The sequence below is a fragment of the Mustela erminea genome, chromosome 7 (genome assembly GCF_009829155.1).
Source record: "Mustela erminea isolate mMusErm1 chromosome 7, mMusErm1.Pri, whole genome shotgun sequence".
In the NCBI taxonomy this organism is placed as follows: domain Eukaryota; kingdom Metazoa; phylum Chordata; class Mammalia; order Carnivora; family Mustelidae; genus Mustela; species Mustela erminea.
In genome coordinates this window covers 96380179-96401508 of record NC_045620.1, presented here as the reverse complement: position 1 = coordinate 96401508, position 21330 = coordinate 96380179, and the positions used below count along the sequence as shown (strand labels likewise).

The 21330-nt window shown below is 37.5% G+C and overlaps 1 protein-coding gene and 1 non-coding gene across 6 annotated transcripts in view; one reads left to right on the top strand and one right to left on the bottom strand.

Annotated features, from left to right (window-relative positions):
• CTNNA2 (catenin alpha 2) overlaps positions 1-21330 on the bottom strand; it is a 1141838-nt gene that overhangs the window by 990302 nt on the left and 130206 nt on the right. For 4 of the 5 annotated variants that reach the window (XM_032352609.1, XM_032352608.1, XM_032352606.1 and 1 more), the window contains one exon: positions 6789-6895. In XM_032352609.1, the coding sequence (XP_032208500.1) occupies positions 6789-6890 (102 nt within the window). In that variant the 5' untranslated portion in view covers positions 6891-6895. Of the gene's footprint in view, positions 1-6788; positions 6896-12176; positions 12293-21330 lie in introns of those variants that run through there. The other variant, XM_032352607.1, reaches the window with a different exon arrangement.
• Positions 19391-19493, top strand: LOC116596656. The gene has a single exon (XR_004288243.1). It is a non-coding gene; the product is annotated as a U6 spliceosomal RNA (small nuclear RNA).

Sequence of the window (21330 nt, the reverse complement as noted above, 5' to 3'; positions counted from 1 at the left end):
ATTTTATGAATTTTTTTTGGTGTTTTTTGTTGCATTTAAACTCAGAAATGATATAGAAGCATCATTGTCTTTTTGTAAAAAAAAAAGCTATTTTAATATCTTGAATTTTTAATAATAAAATTATGATTCTTGAAAAATGATCAAGGAGTTGTTTATCTTTTTCGATAGTTGGAATGGTAGTTTAAATAACATTGTGATTATCAGTTCTTTAAATGTCTAATAATATTTAGATATGCATCCATCTGTTCTGATGTTTTTGGATAACAGATCTTTAAATAGCCTACCAATATTTATATGCCTCATTCCAGTTTTCCAGTTCCTTCTGGAAATACTGTGGTAATTTAAAGTTTTCTAGGAACTTATTCCCTTCCCTTCCTGTAGGTTTGCACGTTTCATCAGAGTAAAGTTGCATATAATAGTCTACTATTGCTTCTTTTAACCTCTCTGTTCCTGGAGTTATTTATGCTTTCTCATTCAAAATCCTGTACATTTTTCTTTATATCTTTTCCATAATTTGTGTGTTGAAGGATTTTTATTGGCCATTTCAAAGAAGAATCAAATTTTGAATTTATTTAACTACTTTAACCTTTGTATTCTATTTTACTGATCCCAGTTTCCATTGTTAATTAAATTCTGTTCTAGTTTCTTTAGATGTTCTTCTTCTAATTTCTTAAGATGAACCCCTTGGTTTATTTTTTTATTTGTTAATAAAAAAGGCATTTAAAGCTAACATTTTGTACTGAGCACAGCTTTTATTGGGTGTGTATATTTTGTTAGGAAGACATCATCTTTTTCATTAACTCATATATACTTTGTATTTCCCTTTGGTTCTAAGAGTTATCTAAGAGTGTTTCTTAATTTCTAATGTGCTATTTTTTTAGTTTTCCAATAAAATTGCCTAATCAAGTATTTTAGCTTTCTAATAAAACTTAGTATCACAGGATGCAGCCTATTAAAAATTTTTACTTTTGGGGCACCTGGGTGGCTCAGTGGGTTAAGCCTCTGCCTTCGGCTCAGGTCATGGTCTCAGGGTCCTGGGATCAAGCCCCGCATCGGGCTCTCTGCTCAGCGGGGAGCCTGCTTCCCCCTTCTCTCTGCCGGCTGCTCTGCCTACTTGTGATCTCTGTCTGTCAAATAAATGAATAAAATCTTTAAAAAAAATTACTTCTTGGAATTTATAAAAAATTTGGGCACCTTGTTCAAGGACTAAACTTTCTAAGATAAATCCTTTCTCATTTGAAATTTCATGATTTCCATAATATAAAGATTCTCCAAAAAGGATCTTGCTATCTCAACATTATAAGATAATATTCCACCTCATATATATTATGATCAAAATAAAATAGTTTTGTTGGACACTTTAAGTATTTATCAATAATAAATTCTTAATGTCATTTTTCTTATAATAGTGAATGAATTTGACAAAGAATGCTTAATTTCTGATATTTATTTCATTACTTATCTATTGCTATCAGAAAAACTAAGATGGGTATGAGCACACTACACCACTGAATGCCACTATAAACTTCATTCAATTTATAAAGGGGTGTGTGTATGTGTGTGTGTATGTGTGTGTGTGACACAAATAGGCCCTTGATTTAGTTTTCTTTCTCAGTTCTACCTTTTTAAAAAAATGTTGCACAGGAGTTTATGTCCAGTATTTTCTTATCTCTCCTTTCTGATTCATAACCTTCAAAGGTCAACAATCATATCAGTCCTATCATTAAGGTTTTATTCTAGGTGGAGGGAATGCTTAGATTTCATAGCAGAGCTATAAAATTAGAGGAAATAATAGAGATGCTTGTCTAAAAAGTCACATTTTTTGAAAGAATCTCTCTCTAAGTCAGGGTAGGAAAACCAAAAAGAAAGATAAGCCATAGAGATACGAGAAGATATTAAAGGGCTGCCAAGACTCATTAGAGTGCTAAGTCACTATGTGAAATTCAAGGAGAGTTTTACATATTCTACTGTAGTAAATGAACAAATATGAATTAGACATTTAATTGTCCTAACTTTTTTTTTAAGATTTTTATTCATTTATTTGACAGAGAGAGAGAAGTCACAAGGAGGCAGAGAGACAGACAGAGAGAGAGGGGAAGCAGGCTCCCCACTGAGCAGAGAGCCCGACTCAGGACTTGATCCCAGGACCCTGGGATCATGACCTGAGCTGAAGGCAGAAGCTTAACCCACTGAGCCACCCAGGCAATGTTTTTAATGCATTGCTTTTATCTGACAGAATTTACTTACCTAGACTGAAAGATATGGAAAAAAAATAATTTTTTAAAATATTTTATTTATTTATTTGACAGAGATCACAAGTAGGCAGAGAGCAGGCGAGGGTGGGTGTAAGCAGGCTCCCTGCTGAGCAGAGAGCCCAAGGTAGAGCTCGATCCCAGGACCCTGAGATCATGACCTGAGCCAAAGGCAGAGGTTAAACCACTGAGCCACCCAGGCGCCCCCAGTATGCTATTCTTTAGAGAAATGAAATATAGAGTGAAATAGAAATACATAAAAATTTTAGGAAATAAAAATTAGATTATGTGTAATATTTTGTTTTCCTATGCCAGATTCATTTATATCTTTCTCCTTGACTTATACAGTGTTAGGTAATGGCTAACGCAAGCCTGAATATATAGCCACCAAAACCAGAAAAATGAAAACTATATTTAATCAACATTTACTTTATACCAGTTACTGTATTTTAATTATTGTGCTTCATTTAATCTGTAAGATAAGGATTAAATATATTGATATGTAACCTGAAGGCAAAATTCTGAGGCTAGAAAAAGGCATTCTGCTTTTAACTAGGCTGAAGGAACTACATTTCAGACCAGACTGACCTGACTCCAAAGTATCTCCTAAGCCAGTCTTTCTCATGCTATCTATGATAAAAAGCCATATTTTTGTTATTCATTCTTGTTATTCATATTTTTGTATATAATACCTCATAAACCAAAGCCCTGTAAAATACAACAAAATGAATTATTCAAAAATTTAAAGACAAAAAACATAAGTCTAAAAAAAATAAGTCTAAAATTATTCAATTCAATGGACAAAATTATCCTATAAAATAGTCATAAAAATTTAAAAGCGCTTACTCTCCATTTCTATGCTTATTGCAGACCAATAACAAACAATTCATGTATAGACCTTAGTCTACAGTCCATAATCTGAGTAGCCAACATCTTCCCATATCTAAGCACCTATCAGTACTAAGTGTTTCTTGAAGAAATTTTCATGGAGCTAACAAAAATCATGATTAACTGAAAAATGTACATAAATCTAATGAAATGGTTTAACAATTACTAACAAAGATACCCATTTCCTACATCTGAAAACTTGTGAGTATGTTATCTTCAGAAACAAAGGGACTTTGCGGATGTGATTAGTTTAAAGATCTCAAGAGGGAGAGATTATCTTAGAATATCTGGGTGGTTCCAATGCCATCACAAGGAACCTCATTAGAGAGAAGTCGGAGAGTCAGAGGAGAAGGTAAGATGGTATAAGCTGAAGTCAGAGAAAGAGTTGAAAGTGGAATGCTGCTGGCTTTAAAGAAGGATGAAACCCCCACAACCAAGAAATGCAGGTACCCACCGTATACTGAAAAAGGAAAGGAATGTCCTCCTTACAGAACACAGCCCTACCACACTTTGATTCTTAGTTCTGACCTCTGAAACTACAGAATAGTAAGTCTGTGTTTCTTTGACCTACTCAGGTTGTAGCAATTTGTTATAGTGGCAATTGGAAACATACATTCTAGGGAATAGGGTGCTGCTATTACAAACATCTAAAAAAGTGGAAGTGGCTTTGGAATTGATAATGGACAGATATTAGAAAAATTTAAAGAATGTTAATAGAGAAATCCAATGGCCTTGCACTGACTCTTAGTTAAAACAGGGATAGTAAAGGCCTTGCTTGCAAGGACTCAGAAGGAAGCGAGGAGCATGTTAGAGAAAGCCTCTCTCATCTGAGAGGGTATCTAAATCATTATAAGAAGACTGAAGTAACACAGGTGTTAAAGGAAATGCTGGAGAAGGCTCAGAAACAAAAAAAAAATGAATGTGCTATTGCGAAATGCAAGAGAGAGTGAATGAAAGCTTGGACGAATTGTATCTTAACAATTATATGGAAATCAGAATTGTACAGGATGAACCTAGATATTTAGTCAAGGAGTTTTCCAAGCACGGTGTGGAAGGAGTGCCCTGGTTTCTTCTCCCTGCTTGTAGTAAAATGTGAGAAGAAAGAAAGAAATTGAGAGAACTGTTAAAAGAACCAGGACTTGATGATTTGGAAAATTCTCAGCCTATGTAAATTGCAAAAGGCACTAAAATTAGAAAACTCACTCTCAGAAAGCATGCTCTGGAGAGAACGCCAATTGTTGAGTCTAGATAACCTTTGGCTTGTGCCTTGGAAGGACTGAAAGCTCAGAGTTATCAGTCACACAAATTGCCTCTCTGAAGAGATTAGGCATGTGATTCATGTATGGCTTTGACCATTTCAGCAGAGGCCCAAAACAGAGATGGGATTATCTGGGAATATTCTGTAAAGTAGCCCCTTTTCTAATACAGTGAATCCCAGAGAAACACAGGGGAGAACCGCAAGGGGCGCCTGGCTGGCTCAGTCAGTTAAGCGTCTGTCTTCAGTTGAGGTCATGATTCCAGGATCCCGGGATGGAGCCCTGTGTCAGGGCCTGCTTCTCCCTCTCCTTCCCACATGTGTTTTCTCTCACTATCTCTGCATCTGTCTGTCTGTCTGTCTGTCTCTCTCTCTCAAATAAATGAACAAAATCTTAAAATTTAAAAAGAAGAAGAAGAAGAAGAATGTTTATCAGTAGAAACACTGCCAGTTGTTCCAAACTTTCAAGTCTAAGGGAATTTGCCCAGCTGGATTTCTAAATTGCTTGAAGCTGATAATCCTTTTTTTCTTCCACTTTCTCCCTTTTGAGTGGGACTATCTATACCTATTTTGTTTTTCCTGTGCATCTTATCCCAATGCATTTTGGGAATATATAGATATAGATATATAGTCATATATATATATACACACATGTGTGCGTATATATGTGTGTTTGTGTGTGTGTGTCTATGTGTGTGTGTGTGTGTGTATATATATATATATATATATATAGTTTTCTAGTTTCACAGGTAACAGAGAGGAATTTTGTTCAAGAATGAATTATAAACAGAGCCCTACCCACACCTACTTTAGATGATTTAGATGACAAGATTTGGAATTCTTAAGCTGATGAAATTTTTTTTTTTTTTAAAGATTTTATTTATTGGACAGACAGAGATCACAAGTAGGCAGAGAGGAGGCAGAGAGAGAGGAAGGGAAGCAGGCTCCCTGCTGAGCAGAGAGCCCGATGCGGGGCTCGATCCCAAGACCCTGGGACCATGACCTGAGCTGAAGGTAGCAGCCTCAACCCACTGAGCCACCCAGGCGCCCAAGCTGATGAAATTTTGATGAGATTTTGGACTTGAAATTATTCTATAATAGGTTGAGGTGTTGAAGAATCTCAGGATGTGGTAAATGTGTTTTCCACGTAGAAAGGATGTGAATTTGGGAGTGGGCAGAGGGCAGATTATGCTGAGCTGAATAATGACCCCCAAAGATGTCCATGTCCTAATCCCTGGAAACTGTGACTATGTTATCTTAAATGACTATTATTTGGTTAAAGATCTTGAGATTATCTTGGAGTATTTCAGTGGGCCCAATGTAATCAGAAAGTCCTTTCAAGAAGGAGTTATGAGGAGATGTTAGGACAGAAGCAGAAGTCAGAGTCAGAGATTTGAAGATGTTACATTGCTGGCTTTGAATCTGGAGGAAGAGGCAAGAGAAGACAAGCAGACTTCAGAAGATGCAAAAGACAAGGACGGGCATGCACTTTCTGCCAGAGCCTCTACAAGGAATGCAGCTCTGCCAACACCTTGACTTTAGGATTTCTGACCTCCAGAACCATAAAATAATAAATTTGTGATGTGATTAGATATTTAGTCAAGGAGTTTTGCAAGCAAGGCCTTTACTATCCATGTTTTAACTAAGTGGTAATTTATTACAGCAGCTCTAGAAAACCAGTATGGAAAAAACAGTAATTGAATTTAAATTTAAAAAATAATAATAACGAAAAAAAGAAACAAAAAAAAACTGACTTAATTTGGCATAACATTTCCCTAAAAATATACCATAAAAATATTTGATTTTCACATTCCATGTATTTCTAAGTTTAATATAGCAAAGAACATGCTTCATAAGATACTAAAACTTAACATTTAAAACTTAAATTCTGAGAATTTGTTTTCTATTGACAGTCACCTGCAGAGATGTGGCAAATGTGACAACAAAAACAATGGACCATTTCATTTTTCTAACATGATAAATTATCCATTGTCAACTAAAGAAAAGTCATATACTTTGCTCTTAAATAGTCAATACAGCTCTTCCCAACTGTGCATGAGCCTCTGAAAGTGAGCTAGGAATGGCTTATTTAAACTTTGAATTCATTACTATGAAACACAGACCCTTCACCAATGCCCCCTCTTTAATTATTTCATCAACCTAATTTCAAAAAAAATTCTATCGTAAGGTTTTTGTTTTTTTCTTTTAAAGGCACTTCAAATGTTATTGGGCAATACAACTGTCCATAGTTCAGGCAGTAACATATCTTCAGTATTTAGCATTATGGCAGGATGTATAATTTACTCTTTAAGATTTCTAAGCTTTTGAAGAGTCATGACATAATCACGACAGAAACATATCCAAGCAACAAAGTGTTACAGATCGTCCCTTACCTGTGTAACAAGTGGCTCCAAAAGCCTCTCCACCGTTAGTGTCCGGATTTCCAAACTTTTGGGGTCCCATTTTAAAATGATAGGTGAAGTCGCCGAAGTCATGCTCCCTATAGAAACACACATTACTGGTAAGAAGTAGTGATTACTGAAATAATTGGTTAGCTCGGGGATTCAAAACAAATAAATCACCAAAATTCAGAACATAACTGAAGATGATATATCTCGTCAAAACCCATCAAATTAAAGATGGAAACTCTGAACCAGAACTATGCGAGGCAGTGATTTTTGGAATCGCATTAAAAACTGGGAGCTCCTGAGGGCACCTATATATTTTAGACAAATGACTGGGACTCAAGTGGCATGGAAATAGTTTCCTCATTCAATGTTTAGTGCATATGTCCATCTGCCAAATGTGGAGAAAGAGCTGAATCTTAACCCTGAGCAGTTTATAGTTTTAAGGTAGTGAGACCCAAGGTAGGCAACAATTATGCCTCCGTGTGACCCATTCTGTGACCGAGGAATGCAGAGGGCTATGGAAAAACTGAGAAAGGACACAAATCCTCAGTCTGGGAGACCAACCAAGGTTTCCAGGAAGCACAATAAATCCACCACGATCACCGTATGAGGGACTTTTATCACAACAAAATCCTACTTGGTTTTCTTCCCATCATAACTGACCACTGAGGATATTACACTCCTTGTGGCAGCTGAGTTTCATTCCCTTAAACAGGAAGGACACTTTGCAAACTGAGTGGCGATGGTTCTGAAAATTAGCTTGCTGCTATTTACATGCTCTCTGATTACTCACTGCATTTACATTCTTGTCCCATAAAATTAGTGTCTGATAAGGTTATTTATCTCATTCTAAAGTAATCCTCTCCTACCTAAGAACCACTGATGTGCGGGTAGCAGCCTCCCACATATCAAGCACAAAATATGGCCTGGGCTTGAATAAATTATACGTTCTATCAGGGGTGTGTTGCTCAGTGAGAAATTGACTGCTCTTTGCTGAATATATTTTGACAACTAACCACTGGACAAGCAACCTTAGAATGTACAAACTAAATCTGAATCATTTGCTTTAATACCACTATAAATCAAACTGTTCATAGCCGTTCTCTTCTTTTAAATCAATGTCCCCACTCCATTCCATCCTTATAAATCAATGTAGATGATTATTTCTATTAGAATTAACAGTACAAAGAAGGTCTGGTCTGTCACAATAGGCACATGCCTCTTTACTGCACTGCTACAGCAAATACACCCAACAAATCTGCTTTGGAGAAAAAAAAAAAAAAGGCGAAGACACAGCGCGCTGGTATTTTACCTCTATCCAAATGCCATGTTTTAAATAAACCGAGCACAGCGATCCAACCATATAGACAGATTTAGATTTGTGTTCCTTCACAACAATAGTTGGCACAGATAAGCTGCCGGTCCTCCAAAAACCTAAAAACGCTTTACACATTCCCATTCACACTACCAACTGCCAAATGGTAGGTCTGACATGCATGGAATTCTGCTGCTGGGCAGCACATCTTCCCGTGCTATGGAAGGATGAAAATGCCGGGTGCGTTCTGCACGCAGGCGATACCACTGTCCCTGCTGAGGCCACATCGACCTGAGTCATCTTGGTCCAGTACCTATGACACAGTTATTACAAATTTCTGGGTGAGGTTCTCTGAAAGCCTTTTTCAAGCTTTGCTACTCAATAGTGAGTAGCAAAATAAATGATGATATAGAGGGAAGCCCTGTAGGGAAGTTGGATAACTAGCAGCAAAGTCATTTTAACACAACAGAGAAAGGCACTAAGTGAGAAGGTGTAGCAAATCACCATTGTTATATGAACATGCTTGTGCATATAAGCTGGGGGACCAAGGAAAGCACATTAAATCTTTTATGGATTTTCCAATGCAAAACAATAAAGAAATGACATTCAAAATATGCTGAGGTGAGAAACAAAAATGCTAGGACAATCACATCAGAGACAGTAGCATGCATCAGGCAGAAATGGGAGACAATGAACAAAGACCTCAAGCCAAGAAGCAGAGTTAGAGCCTTGAGTCCTGAAGGTTGCATAGCCCTTATAAATCTAGTCATGAAGGGAAATGAACTGCTGGGCAAAACACTTGACTTAATTCATTCTTTTGGGGATTAATCTTTTCAGCCACTTGTGACACAGGTAAGATACAAAAGCAAAAGGCAAAGAAAATTTATATGGTATTAATTTGTTGAAGAGGAAAACCCAGTTACAGAAATTTTCAATGGTCTTTTTCCAGCCATTAAGTTCTTGATATGGTTTGGAACGAAACTAGGAATTTTGCTTCTACCCTATAATATTTTCATAATTTGGTTTAATATCCAAATTAGCTAAAGGACCAAGCATGAGGGATAAGTACTGCAAAATCTCTAGCTCATAACACAGGACGTTGATATGTAAGAATCTCATTGCATGTCAACAATAGCCAAACTATGGAAAGAACCTAGATGTCCATCAACAGATGAATGGATAAGAAGATGTTGTATATATATATACAATGAAATACTAAGCAGTCATCAAATGAAATAAAATCTTGCCATTTACGACGACGTGGATGGAATTAGAGGGTATTATGCTTAGCGAAATAAGTCAATCAGAGAAAGACAACTAACATATGATCTCCCTGATATGAGGAAGTGGAGATGCAACATGGGGGGGTTTGGGGGGCAGGAAAAGATTAAGTGAAACAAGATGGGATTGGGAGGGAGACAAACCATAAGTGACTCTTAATCTCACAAAACAAACTGAGGGTTGCTGGGGGAAGGGGGTTTGGGAGAGGGTGATGGGGTTATAGACATTGGGGAGGGTATGTGCTATGGTGATTCCTGTGAAGTGTGTAAACCTGGCGATTCACAGACCTGTACCTCTGGGGCTAATAATATGTTTTATGTTTATAAAAAAATTAAAAAATTATAAATGTAAAAAGAAAATTCCCATTGCATTGCCACTGAGGAGCATCCTAGCTTCAAGCTAGCTACTGAGCGTGAGGTAGAAGAAGGTAAGAAACTCCTTTGGCTGCACTACCTGAGCTGGTATAATCCTTACAATCCATTGTTTCTGGGAGAAGAGTTTATATCCTTCTGTTTGGGGCACACACTTGACTGCTTTCTACCATATGTACTAGAACTTGTATTAGAAATATTTTCCACATCGAAGCCCTTAGATTACATAAACAAGAAGAAAATGATTGTATTTTACATTAATGATCATAATGTTAGTCTTCTAGATTCAACTACTGATGATCTTCCCCTTCAGGGCTAGTAAGGACAGATGATGGCAAAGAAGAGAAAAATAGTCAGATACCCTCTAGAGCACAGGATTAGGGCAACTGCAGTCAGGTGAAATGACAGTGTGTGACCCCCAAGACAAGATGGCTAACTCCCAACCAAGAGTGTCATCCCACCTGTGCTTTCAATATTTATAAATTCAGAAGGGCAAAGAATACATAGGCTTTGAAGGTAGAACAAATGATTAATCTATAAATAGTCAGTCCCCCTTCCATCCCTCACCTCCATGAAAAGAGAATACATCCCCACTTCACTGATATTGAGCTTTTGACAGAGCCATGTTAGGAAATATGATCTGAATAGATCTTTGCACTATACTTGTGTGGATGGACTTGTCCTCTTGTGCTACTGTCTCCATACATGATGAGAGTCACGTACAGCCAGACCACTGGTCCAAAAGGAAGAAAGACATAAGGAACCTGAAACCACGCTTCAGCTGGAGCCCAAACCAGGTGAGCCAAGTCTAGTCAGCCAGCTCCCAATCAAACCACAGAAAAAGGATCAAAAATTAAATGCTTGCTATTGTATATCACTGAGATTTTGCCATTAACAATTATTCAGCAACAGCTAACAGAATGATAGCAAATAGGCTTTGTTTGAATCAAAGCCCTATAATTTATCAACAATATGATGTTGTCCAAATTAGGTAATTTGGTAATCTTCCTGAGCCTCAGTTTCCTCAAATGAAAAATGAGGGTAAGTGTTTTATAGGGTTATTGTGATAATTAAATAACTTAATAGATAGAAAACATTTCTGGAAATATTATTATTGTTATTATCCTCTAAACTTTAAGTATATTCTTCTGGCAATTTTTTTTTGATTTCTAGAAGGAATAGGGAAGCACCCATTAAAAATAAAGATCCAGACTGACGCTCCTCTGAGTGGAACAACCAGATTGACTCAAATGAGAAGGGCAGAGAACAAATCAAATGTTTAGTCACACACACCCACCTTTCATCTTTCCAAGGATGGAATGACACATTGTCTCAAATCCACACTACATATCTGTACAATTAATGTAGTCTGTTTTGCCCACAAATGAGATTTTATGAAAGCAAATACATTTTTCAATGCTCAATGTTTTTTTCAAAACTCAAAGGGAGAAAAACATTTATTTTACTTGCTTTTGGTAAGAAGACTCAAAACATTGACTGGACACAGTGAAAGAATGAAAAACAAGCCTTGTAATGAAACACAGCAAGTCTGTCTTCTTCCACATCATGATTTTATAAGCCCAAGAAGAAACTCTTAGCAATTTATTTAATCTCTGAGAAGATTTTCTTCTTGAAAAGTAAGAAAATATCAAACAGCATATCCATAACAGGTGCCAACATGGTCTGTAGAGCAGTAACTTAGATAATATCAGACTCTCTCTCCATGGGGGTAAAGAAGAAGCATGGGCCAGGATGCTAGCAACCATTTGTCACTTGCAACAGAAAAAGCAATACCTGACAAAAAGAAAAGCCAGAGTAAAATGAGGTCATTTATAAACAGCCAAGGGTCAAATGCCTTGTTTCTTTGGACAGTGTCCTGACAGAAAATTCCTCGAGATTGCCTATTCCAGGGAATGTCTTCCCATGACAAATATGTTAATGGAGTATATAATTCACTACAGAGATTCCCCTTTCCAGGCATTCCTGGAAAATGTTTTTTGAACTCTCTGCCTCCCCTTTCCAAGTTCTCACCACTCCTTCCACTGTTCTTTTGTAAAACAATGGCCCAGGATGCTTTCCAGTTGCCCAAGAGGCCACCCAAACCTGCCTTCCCTCCATAGGGCTCCAGCTTCAGATTCTCTTCATAAATCTTTCTTTCCACCATCACTAAGCACTACTGTCAACAAACCCTGTAAGGATTTATCAGATGACAGACTAGCTTTGGCTGACAGGCAAGTTCAGAAGAAGGAAACAACGAATAGTGGAGTTTATTCACTTATTCCACACCTATGATATTGAGCCAACTACTTAACCTAAGCTTCAGTTTTATTGCTGTAAAATAAGGACGGTAATGCTCTGATATAATTCGTGAATTTGTTCTGAAAAATCAATGAAATAATTGCATACGCAATTTTATGTTGTCTGTGTTAATGTCCAGTTCAAGATGTCCGGCAGCAACAGGTGGCTCTCAGATTTGTGTGTGATTGCAGTCACCTGAAGGGTATGTTCATACACATACTGCCAGGACCTATCCAGAGAATTTGAGATTCTTCAGATCTGAGGTGGAACTAAGAATCTCCAGATGAGGCTCATGCTACTGGTCCAAGAATCACACTATGAGAACCTCTGTTGTAAAGAGACCATAACCATACCTGCTAACAAGGGAACATGGATCAGGAACACATAGGATAGCTTTGTGGAGACCCAGGACCAGTAATAATACCTCCTCTGTTATTATTATAATTACCACGCTCATTGCCATTGTTATTTTACCTTTCTTAAGGTATTTACACTTTTTAGGAGATCCAAAGCCTTGAAATGATTTTCAACAGGAAAGTAGAATGTCATATTTAAATCACATATGGCTCATCAAATCACATGTGAACCAACCCCCAATCTCCCAAAAGGTTCCAATAGCTCCTCCTGGGAGACACCTTTTCTTATTTGAATCGCTGTCATTGTAGTGACCGCTGTGAAGAATGTAACATACAGTAGGAGAGAGTCACCCCCACCTCAATTCACCAGAAGCAGAAATGAAGGTCAACCAATACTGACTTAATAGAGAATAAATATTTCCCCAAAAAAGTGTTCCTAAATAATTTGTATTATTTGAGGGCTATAAAAATGTCACTCTTGTGTGGAACATAAGGAATAGCACAGAGGACCATAAGGGAAAGAAGGGAAAACTGAAAGAAATCGGAGAGGGAGACAAACCATCAGAGACTCTGGACTCTGGGAACCAAGCTGAGAGTTGTGGAGGGGTTTGGGGGGTGGGTATGGTAACTGGGTGACGGGTATTAAGAAGGGCTCTGGGTGTTATACACAACTAATGAACTGTTGAACACTACGTTAAAAACTAACAATGTACTACATGTTGGCTAACTGAAATTTAAGAAAAAAAAGTCTCCCAAATATTTTACTTGAAACACAATAGTAGTTCTAATTTTCTGTTGTTAATAAAGATACCTCGAATATCTGGGTACCCTATTGTAGGAGGGGCTGTTTTTTTTTTCTGGAGTTGAGGAGAATATGTGTATATGTAAATATCACAGGCAGGAGTAGACAGTAAGAAACAAAGACAGGGAAGGATATTTGATAACCTTTCAAATATCCCTAGAAAGTGGTGTTGGGTTGATGTAGAGCATAAAATCTGCAACAATACCTGGCTTGCTAAAATGTAACACAGAGGCCACTGGGTACAAGGAAGGTTTTTGGAGGAAGGCATGGGACTTTGGAGTGCCCATGCCTGCATGACCACTCTTGCCCTAGGAATGTCACAAGGAGTTACCTTCCCTGAAGCTTTCTTAGCCCCAACAGCTGCCCTGTGATCTAAGAGATATATGCATTGTCTCCTAGACTATGTTTGGCAGAACCGTAGAACATACAGTTTAGTATGTCATTCCTTCCCATAAACAGATCCTCCTATTCCAGTAAGACCTCCTGTCAAACATCATGCCCTCGAGAAATGGTGATAAAGATTTATGATTATCCTGAAAGACCAATAAAGGCGGGAGCAAAGAAGAACAAAGGGTCTTCCTCTCTGAGCACTGACCCCCTTGCCTCTTCCTCTCTTTCACAGCAAAGTATGGAGTAATCTTTCATCCCTCCCTATAGGGAGTGCTGGCCAATCCCAGCAAAGCAGAAGTCATACTGATTCCACCAAAATATGCTCTGCTACAATGGAACCAGGTTCAAGTGGAGGCGGGGGACAGCAGTACTGGGGACTCTTCCTGAGGTATCTGGTGTAGAAATGGCCTGACCTAGTGGCTTAGCTATGGTAAAGTCTTGTTTCTTATTTTTCCTCCATTAACTTTGCTCATTGTAAGCTCATTTCCTCTTTGACTACAAAGAGACAGCATACTGACCATCACTGTCCTCTACATAATAACCATTCAAAGCCCTGACTCTGTGAACTGAGAGAAAACCCAAGACACAAGTCACAGCTACAATTACAGGATCTATCACCATTCGAATTCAAAATTGAAGTGATATATAATTTCCAACTGTTCTTCATTATTTGCAGTTATCGGAGGGGGGCACTTAGCTCTGTGGCTGATAAACAAAGTTGAACACTACAGCACTACATGTCAGTATTAAAATATCTGCAAGACCTTTATTTATGGTAAGTCCATACTTCTTAACAAAACATTTAACAAAAGAAATGCTACAGGACAAAAATATCAGTCTAATGAAGAAGGCTGTAGTTAACACTTCATGTTTAAGCATAAATGCCTGCTAAAAGATACCTTAACATTTCTTGAAAATAGTATTATATTCTCTTCCGAGCCTATTTCTTCTACCCAAATAAACAAAAGTTCACCAAAAAGGAATATAGGAAGAAAGCTCCATGGCTTCAAGACTTTCAGCATGACAAGTTTAGACTAATAATATATGGCCTAGAGCCTGCTGATTAAAAAAGAAATAACCATGTCCATAACTTACTGAAATGGGTTTTTATACGTACAATAGCATACTCATAAAATTTAAAACTATGTGCCAACTTAATAGAAATTCACTACTCCTGGAGTATGCTAATAGAAAGCCAGTACTTTGAAATTCAAAATGAAAACTAGTATCTGTCAAATTCATTTCCTTATTTTCACTGCATTCATAGTCTCATCATTTAAATTCATTTTAGAGGAAAAAGAAACTCAATCTACTCCTAAATTATGGCTTGCCTTCCATTTGGGTATAAAAATACGTGACATTCAGGTAGGCACTGCTTATTCTGTATGCTCTGTTAGGTTTCCAAAGTCCCCAACAAGGACTCAGTTTTTCTAAACAAAATACACTTGAGCAAGGGAAACATTTTTCTACCTATTATCATTCAGAAACAATGCAATACAGATTTGGGAAGTAGATTCCAAACACTGAGAATAAGACTATTAATATTTTAGATAAGATATTTTGAGAAAGTATCTTTCTATAGTCCATAAGTAACTTCAAATTATTTAACAGGAACACAGCTTCTTTGGCAACTGATTGACTCTATGTCCTTCCAAACTCCTGTAAATTAGACTTCCATATGCAATGATTATATAACTCTTATCGTCACCAGAATCTCAACATTTCATATTCAGATTAGAGCAAAATAATCACCAAACTACTCTTTTTTATCTTCAGTCTCTTTAATATAATTCAGTCCAAACCAATCATCTGATATACTTCTTTTCTAAGAGACCAAAATGATTGCTTCATTCTCTTCCCCAAGGATTGGCAAATCCTCCTTGCAGCATGGCTTGGCACTCCACTTTCTGACCCAGGTCTACTGAATCTTATTTCCTTAGCAAAAATCTGTTTCCATCAGGTGTGGACCACATTGTAACACCTGGTTCATGCCACTTTCCGAAGTCCCCACCTGGAACACCCTCTTTCTCATCTTCGGTATGCAAATACTGACATCCTCCCATTTCATTTTTTCCCAAACCCCTAAACTGCTACTGGGTGTACAGTCAGTGACAGAAGAGTTTACTTTTTTCTAAAGTGACTCATTGTTAAAAATTGGACACAAAATCAATGTTTTACTTCTTTCCTTTGTTTTAATTGATGTATTTATTTTTAGAGAAAGAGAGCATGAGTGGGAGGGGCAGAGGAAGAGAGAGAGAGAGAGAATCCCAAGCAGACTCCATGCTGAGTAGAGTCCAGTGTGGCACTCCATCCTAGGACCCTAAGATCATGACCTGGCTGAAACCAAGAGTCCGACACTTAATTGATTGTGCCACCCAGATGCCTCCTACTTCTTTTCCATCATCTATAGAATAAATAGGGTGTTTGGTCTATAAGCTTTCAAAAATGTTTGATTAGGTAGGCACATATAAAACAAGATTTAGATAATTATCTTTTTTCCTTTTTTTTTTCAAATTTTTATCATTTTAAAAATCTTTTCAATAGTAGAGTCCATTTCTTAGAGAGTAATAGACACACTTTTACAAAGATATTCTTTTCTCTGTATTTACTAGCAACCTAAAACAAGAAATATTTTGGTGTTGTTTAGAAAACATAATTGATATTCAGGATTCTTTTAATTTACATATTTAAAAATACAGTTTCAGTGCTTATTTTAACTGTATCACTAGTTTTTAGTTATTATCTTTTAATAATAAAACATTTTTGTTTAGAAAGAATCTTGGGGCTTCCTTCATCAAACCAGTGAGGTCTGCTTTGATATTTCATTCACTGCCAAGATCCACTGGAGGAGTTTTTTGCAAAGGACTGTGCAAGCTCTACAGGTAAGGACCACAATATGCTTTAGGAAGTCTTCCTTCTCTTCACCAACCCAAACTACCTTTTGTCCCGAAGGTCCTGTGACTTGGCCTTTTCCTGAATTCCATTGTATTCCATCTAATTAGAATGCCTACTACACAGTATTTAATTTGAACACAAATTGCCTATATTGTTGTCTATTTGCTTTATACAAGTTTTTGTCCTCCTAATACACTCAGGGACAGGGACTCTGCCCCTTTCATAATGATTAGCACAATGCTGGGTATTTAATAAAAATGCTATGAGGATTCATGGACTTGATTCTTTGCCAACTTCAAGCCTCACAAACACACACAAAAGATGAGGATACCTAAATAACAATACTGATGCTTTTATGCAGGGTTTTTCGACTGAGAACACATCACTTTAGATGCCAATTATCTGAAAAACTAAACTAAAAGTGGTTTTCCTCCCTCAGATGCCTTCACTATTATAGGAAAGAAATCTCACATGCTCCAGTCCCTCCTTCCTTCTATCTTTGATCATCTATCCATTCATTCCATGCATGTCTACTAACCACCCAGAGAGTACAAGGCCCAGACAGAAGCAATGGGAAACATCAAGGCGTTTCAGACTTGCTTAATGCTCATTGGTGTGAGGTGAAAACTGCTTTAGCTTGTCAGAATGTAAAACAGAAACCATTCCTCAAAAGAGGAGTGCTCAGAGGTGAGCTCAGCTGAGAAGGCACATCTCTAAGACCATCATCTTCCCATTTCAACAGGGCACTTTGATTAGGAGACAGAGAGGCAACAAACAGCACTTCCAAATTTTGTACATACCAATGGAGCAATATTGAATGGTTTGTGCAACAGAAAAATGGGGAAATAATTAATTCCTCTTTGATTTGCTGCCACAAAAGTACTCAAAACCAACAGGAACCAGATTATGAAAAAGCATCCCAGTAAGTCAAAGAGAGAGTCAAGAAAACAAAGTAATCATAATATTAAGATATGATACCAAAAAAATGCAGATATTTAGGTAAGAGCCATTTTAAATTGTTAAGTGATTAGAAGAATACTTAATTAGTACTCAAGGACTTGCATTTTTTAGGTAAGCTCTAGTGGGTTACTGTATTTTAAAAGTCAAAGTTAAATTTACACATATGCTGGTGAGTTAATAAGGAATTAAGTTGCAGAAACTCAGAAATTATCGAAGTCTTCTACCCCCCATCTCTTTCAGTCTCCCAAGCAGAAGTGGCTTATTCACCAGGTCTAATGTGAGCAGACAGTGTTGTGCATTCAAGGGGAACTATAGTAAATGGGAGATAATTCCTTTGCATTGTTATCCTTGCCCCTTTCTATTGAATTGTCAGTCTTGAAAAGTCATAACACATATAGCAATCCTATTTGCTTAGAATTCTTTTATAGCAAGAACTGATACCTGAGCACCTGTGGTACTCAGCATACATGCCCCTGATAAATCCCCTTATTACATTTGCTGATAAAGAAAATATTATGTGAAAAATAGATACAATAAACCAGGTTTCCTTTCTGGTCACAAGCCTAACTATGTGCTTATGAGCCGAAAAACACCTCAGGTGATATGCTTTTGCAAATACAAAAATAAAATGTACAACAGCATTTAGGAAATGCATATGGGTTTCTGTTAAGTCTGCACATTGTGAGGTAGCAATTCTTTCCATTTAGTTCCTCATTTCACAACAGTAACGTCTTCATTGAAAACACCTAGCCACTGGCAAAAGTTTATTATCATTATTTATGGTTTTATGTTCCTATCATCAAATCCTGGTGTGCTGGACTGAATGGGAGCCCTCGATCACTCGAGAGACAAGATGTATCCGAGAAAGCAATGGTGAGGTCACCAGAACATGCTGATCACTCAGGCTGAATAGCTGTTCCTCAGGGACTTCACGTACAACACTTTATGCTATCCACTCATTTCTCTGAGGTCAATATGATCACATCCCCATTTTACAGATAAGGGCACTAAAGCACAAGATGCTCAGTCATCATCCCAAGGTTAACAGAATTTAACCAAGATTTGTTTCAAATCTTTTTTCCCAACATTCAATGCAACTTCCCTAGATTAACTACTTTACTTTGCAGGTAGTTAAGTCCCAGGGGACAGACAAGTTAAGAAAATCTATCTTCAAGAAGCTTCACAGAAATACACGGATAGTAGATCCCAAACAGATGATGTAAGGTAACTAAAACATTTGGGGAAATGTTCCTGACATTTCAGTTTGTCAGAGAAAACTAGACCTTTCTAACGTGCATCTCTTGGCACCACTCTTAGGATACAAGTGGATATCAGGATCCAATATGGCAGTTCTTTGTTCACGCATGTCCAAAAGTCTTCAGCAAATAACTGAATATATGTAGGTATGAGCCCTTTCATTCTAAGGTGACCATAATTACCTCAGGTAATCACTGCAAGCTAATCAATATATATTTTTTTTCCACTCTCACCTCCTTCCCAATTGCCTTACTGTAAGATGGGGCTTGTTTCCACCTTCCTATACCTCATCCTGCCTCCTAGGGCTTTATTCTATGAATCGCAACCTATCCTTTGTATTCTCAATTTATCCCCCTTTTCTGGTTCCTTCAAGTCAGTGAAAATTCTTATCCAAGCAAAAAACAAAAATAAAACCCCCTCAAAACAGAATCAAACAAACAAAAACTCCCTTCTCTATCGTACTCTTCTCTTGGCATTCTGTACTTCCTGTGCCCCGACAGCCTGGATTCTGGAAAGAGTGGTCTAGGATGCTTTTTCCATTTTCTCACTACCTACCCATTCCCCATCCCACAACAATCTGGTTACTGCCCTCACCATTCCACTGAAATCTGCCTTGCAAAGTTACAAATGATCTTCTAGTTGCTTAATTCAATGGACACCATGTGCTTCTCCAGCTTATATACTAAAATTGGAAAGATGTGGAAAAGATTATCATGGTCTCTGGGCAAGAATGATAAGCAAATTCATGCAGTGTTTTATATTTTTATAGTAGGAACTCATTTTGTTATATATAGACATATCTGGATATAGAGAATATATTTGCATATAGAAGAAGTCTGGAAATATATATATCAAAATTTTAGCAGTAGTTATGTTGGGCGATGGGATTTAGGGCAATTCTTAAATTATACACTATCTGTATCTGTTTCTATATACATGTTTTCACCATGTATGTATGTATACATACACATATATTTCAACTTACATTATGATTAGATATTTCTTACCTAAATAAAAATAAATATATCACTTTGAAAGATCCAGTGATCCCTTTTCAGTTCTTACCCTACTGGACCTCTCAGCAGTATTTAATAGTATTATTATGTTCTCTTTCCTTGGCTTCAAGAACAACACTCTCACCTGGTCTTTCTCTACCCTCCTTGGCACCTTGTTCTTAGTCTCTCCCTTTCCAACACCCAGTCTCTGGGCAGCCTCATTCATGTCAGCGGCTTACATGATGCTAAAAACTCCCAACTCTATTTTTCTAGCTCAGAATTCCTGCGTGAGTTCCAGCCTCCTCCATGCAATCATTTACTAGGTTTCCAAACATTTCAAGGCGAACTCATCCTCTCCCCACTCCCAAATTGGTCCAACTCCTTTAGACACATGTCAATGACTAGAACCACTATCTATCAAGCCCTGTCAGAAATGGAGAAGTCATTTTAAAGTCCTCTCCTTTTTCTTACCTCCTGGATCAAAAAGCTCAAGGCTAAAATAATTCTATCTCCCATATTTCACAAACATCACTTCTTTTTTCCTCTGTCCCCACTGCCTTAATCAAGGCTCTCATCATTTCTTCTTTAGGTCACTGCAACAGCCTCTTGACTGTCATTGCCGTTCGTCTTCGCCCCCTCGAATGGCTCCTCTATTCTGCAGCCTTAGTGGTTTTTCCGAAATATAAATTATATCATGTCACTCTGGGTTGAAAAGCCTCTGATGACTCCCACCGCCTAAGGATAAAGTTCCAATTATACTTATTGTCCTCCAGTATAGACTTATTACTCAGCATCCATCTTCAGTCTTTCTGAACTCTGGACTTGATGAACTGCTAGCTATTCTTCAAACACTCCATATTCTCTGACACCTCTAAGCCTCTGCTCATGTCACTCCATCTGCAAAAAAACCTCCTTCCCTATTTTCTTAACTTGATTTAGTCTCAGTTATCCTTTGAGACTCAACTCGGGCTTCATTTCTTGACCTGCTCAGACCCACACCTGCTCTCAGAGCACATTTCCTTCCCTCTACTGGGCTATAAATCACACTATATTTTAATTGTTCATTCACTTGTCTTTTTCACAGTAGAATGTGGAGATCCTTGAGGGAAGGATTGTGAATTTAATATTTTTTTGAATATACCTATAAGTAAATGATTGGCATACAAAAGGCAACCACTTCCCAGCTGATATGATGAGAAGGAAATACAAAACAAGGTCTCTTGAACAAATTTACCCATGAGATACTACAGTGTAATTCTTCAAAAGTCATTAAAGTAAACACAAGGACATCCAAGGGTATTTGTTCAACCCCTATATGGACAGCTTAAAGACCTCAAAATTCAGGAAGAACTCCAGGAAAAAATTCAGACCTTGAATTACAGCCATTCTTACTGACAAGCATAAGATCTTTTAAGCTGGTACTTTGCTGCAGGAATGCTATGTGTAATGCAGGGAACACAGCACATCAGGTGAGAAAAAAGAGTTTCTAAGTTATATCTTTACCTTCCAGCCACCCAAATGATTCTCTTGGCAAATCACCTGCTTCATCTGAAATTATAGGGCAGCACCTTTACAGGTCTGAAAGAACCAGATGGTCTTCTGTATTC